Source organism: Tigriopus californicus, chromosome 10 (genome assembly GCF_007210705.1).
Source record: "Tigriopus californicus strain San Diego chromosome 10, Tcal_SD_v2.1, whole genome shotgun sequence".
Classification (NCBI taxonomy): domain Eukaryota; kingdom Metazoa; phylum Arthropoda; class Copepoda; order Harpacticoida; family Harpacticidae; genus Tigriopus; species Tigriopus californicus.
This window is the reverse complement of record NC_081449.1, coordinates 2,063,344-2,066,689: the sequence shown is the minus strand read 5'-3', so window position 1 is coordinate 2,066,689 and position 3,346 is coordinate 2,063,344. Positions and strand designations below refer to the sequence as shown.

General features: G+C 42.6%; 1 protein-coding gene across 4 annotated transcripts in view; it reads right to left on the bottom strand.

The window, feature by feature from the left end:
- Positions 1 to 410: 410 nt before the first annotated feature.
- The window catches only part of LOC131887706 (zinc finger protein 546-like), a 43,809-nt gene continuing 40,873 nt past the window's right edge, over positions 411 to 3,346 (bottom strand). For 3 of the 4 annotated variants that reach the window (XM_059236356.1, XM_059236355.1, XM_059236357.1), the window contains one exon: positions 411 to 3,099. In XM_059236356.1, the coding sequence (XP_059092339.1) occupies positions 564 to 3,056 (2,493 nt within the window). In that variant the 5' untranslated portion in view covers positions 3,057 to 3,099 and the 3' untranslated portion in view covers positions 411 to 563. Of the gene's footprint in view, positions 3,100 to 3,307; positions 3,341 to 3,346 lie in introns of those variants that run through there. The other variant, XM_059236354.1, reaches the window with a different exon arrangement.

Sequence of the window (3,346 nt, the reverse complement as noted above, 5' to 3'; positions counted from 1 at the left end):
AATCCTTTTCTGAAAAGGATCGCAATGAGTACGGACATCGCCGATGGAGGCGCGTGCAATACCTTTTAGATCAGTTCTGAATTCGATATCGCACGGGATACTTGCAGACTTTACAAGAGCGCAACAAATGGACCAAGAAACGAAGCCTCGAAGACAGATCTCGTTCTCATGCGAATCAAAAATGTCAATCGAGGACTGTGGCCCTTTGCAAGTGTTGTTGAAGCATTGCCGAGCTCGGATGGTTTGGCGCGATCCGCTATTATTGAGACTGCAACTGACGTGGGAATTGGCAAGCCGTGCAAAATTAGTCGATACGAAAGACCGGTGTCTAGTCTGGTTTTTCTTGCATCTACCTGGAGAAACGAAGCGGCAGACACAAAAGAAGATCGATAAAGGTAATCAAGCTTCGGTAGGTTCATCGCTGATTGTTCGTATTTATTTGGCGAAAATCAATCTCGACAAATCAATCGCGGGATCACATTTCATTTCTAAGCAAATTATAGTCTATTTGTCCAGATGTATTCTGCCTTTAATGTCTGATGTCCGAAAAATCCCAGCTTTCCTTACTTCGATCTCTTCGATTGTGGCACATGACCATGAACTTTTACTTTGTGATTAGTGAGAGCTGACGAGTTCTTCAAAAGCTGCCCACATTTCTTGCATTGGAAAACTGGCTTTTGTTCTCGGTGGACATTACGCATGTGGTTATAGACTGCTTTCTTGTTGGCAAATACTTTGCCGCAAACCTCACATCCGCACAATTTGGGCTTTTCTGTCAATGAGCCCTCCTTCCCCAAATGACTCTTCTTGTGTTGAACGATAGTCTGCTTCAAGTTGGCACCAAACCCACAATATTGGCATTGATATTTGAAGATACCTTGAGGCGTCTTGAGGTTCAAGCTTTTCTTGAGAGAGTATTTTTCACCGCAAACCTGAGATTGGAACTGACCATTTAAGGGCCTTTTGCATGCTCGTTTGGGAGCACACGTAGGAAAATGATTATTGAAGGCAGCTGGATTATCTTTCAAATCGATCATTTTGTCACAATTAGGACAATGAACCTCAGGCTTGTCCTTATGGAAAAGCAACGTGTGAGCAGAGATGTCTTGGGAATAATTACTCCATTCTCCACAAGGTTTGCACCTCATTCTGCCCCAAGAATGAGCTCTTCTTTGATGACAAGCAAAAGTATTATTCCATCTGAACGATTTGGAACAAATTTGGCAAACAAAACCGTCTGTTTTGTACGATATTTTTCCATCTTCATCCACATATGTATCCAAGCCATTATAATTGATAGGAATGGAATCCGTGGCTTTCAGGTGAGCTTGGAAGTTGTGAATCATCATGTCATAGTAGGTTAAACAAGGCTCCTGGCAAGTACTACACAAGTAATTTCCCACCACATGATAGCTCTCCTTGTGTCTGTTGTTCATGGTGCCGCCATTGCTGACCACATCACAAATTGAACAAGTCTTAGGCTTCTTCATTGTTTCCAAGTCTTGGGTTTGGGGCAAATACTCTTGATTCTTTTCCAGCTTCTCTGGATGGTGGGTGGAATAATGTCGAATCAGTTGTTTGAAGGTCCTGACGCGTCTTCCTTTGCATTCACGACAACGTACTTTGCGGCGGGCACGTTCTTCTTTTTGTCGTTTCACTGCGTGCTTGACTAGTTCCCGATTGTTTGGAAACACGATAGAGCAACAAAGACACCGATTTCTAGTCTTTCGTGGTGCGTCAATACTGGTTGTAGTTTCAATGGAGACTTCCACTTCGGGCACGGTGGGCTTGCCATTACTGTTATCAAGATGTCGAGTATGGCCTCGTTTGAGATTACGATGCCAGGTTAAGGCTTGTAAAGAGGGAAACGGTTGGGAGCAACACATGTAGACATGTTCAGTACCGGTAGCACTGGATTGCCTGACTTTAAAAATTGAACTGGATGGTTCGTCTGAAGCCTTTGCCATATTCAGCGAATGAGGATTATCCTTGTTTTCAACCACTGCCAGGGAGCCCCGCCAATCTTGTTTATCTTCACAAGCGTTGTCAATAACGTCCATGATGCCAAGGCTAGGTTTGTCGTCAAGCTTTGCTTGATCTTCATCACCGTTCCAGATGTGACCTTCAAATATTTCTTTGGCCTTCGAATAGATTTCTTGGCGCACAAGTTCACTGGAGTCATAAGAAGATATATAACGAGATGAAGGTCCATCTACATCATAGTTTTCGGGCTTGATTCTCAAGATATCGACCACTTTAGATTGAGCATCAATATCTTCACACACATTATCTTTAATATCTATGGCGTCAAGGTCATGTTTTTCGTCGAGGTTCGCTTGATTATCCCTTCCGTTAGAGTTGTGGCTTTCAAATCTATCTTTGGCCATTGAATATAATTCTTGGTCCGCAGCTTCACTGGAGTTATAAGAAGATACATCAGGAGATGAAGGTCCATTTCCATCATCGTCTTCAGGCTTGATCCTTAAAGTATCGACCACTTTAGATTGAGCATCAGTTTGGAGGGCAAAATCAGAACCATCAAAGTGAGAATCAGTGATGTTTTTGGAACTGGAATGAACTTCTTGGCAAACCGCTTGACAAGGGGAACACCGTTCATCCCCAGCATCATTGTTTTCAGACTTGATAGTTGGAACCTCGAAATAAAACTGACAATTTCTAGATGTCCTTCTTCGGAAAGGAAAATCAAGTGTTGTCGTAGAACTTAAGGGATCACCATCATCAACACCATCGTCTTCTTGGATGAAAAAACCAGGGCAGGGTTTCGTGCCTTGAAAAGCATAAGTCAACTTAGCCGTCAAGACCTGCAAATCGATTGCGGTTCCATGGTCCACTTTCCTGCCTTGGCATCGATGAATATAGCGACCAGTTTTGATCTCGATGAGGAACACCTGACCAATGAAAGGTTCACCGTTTTCATTGAAATGATCGAAGGAGTTTCTATGAACCAAGAGCCAATCATCCATCACAAAATAAAGAAGTTTGGGCAATGGTATACAGCTTTGAAGCTTTTGGACGAGCTCCACGCCTCGATCCATGTCCTTGATTATCTTGAGATACGTATGTGGTGTTTCGATTGGACTGTAAGATAAGATAGATTGCAAAATGCGTTAACGTCTTTGTTTTAATTTTTGGCTGATTCATTCATTATTGCACTCCAAAAAGTGGGTTGGTGAGTCAATAATAGTGAAAGACCGATTACGTTCTGATAGTTAGAGCACATCTACGACAATACGTTCCGAGGCTTAGATTTCCAATTGAACAACTGGCATTTTGATATCTTAATTACCATATCATTTTGGCACACTTGTCAACCGCGACGGTGAGC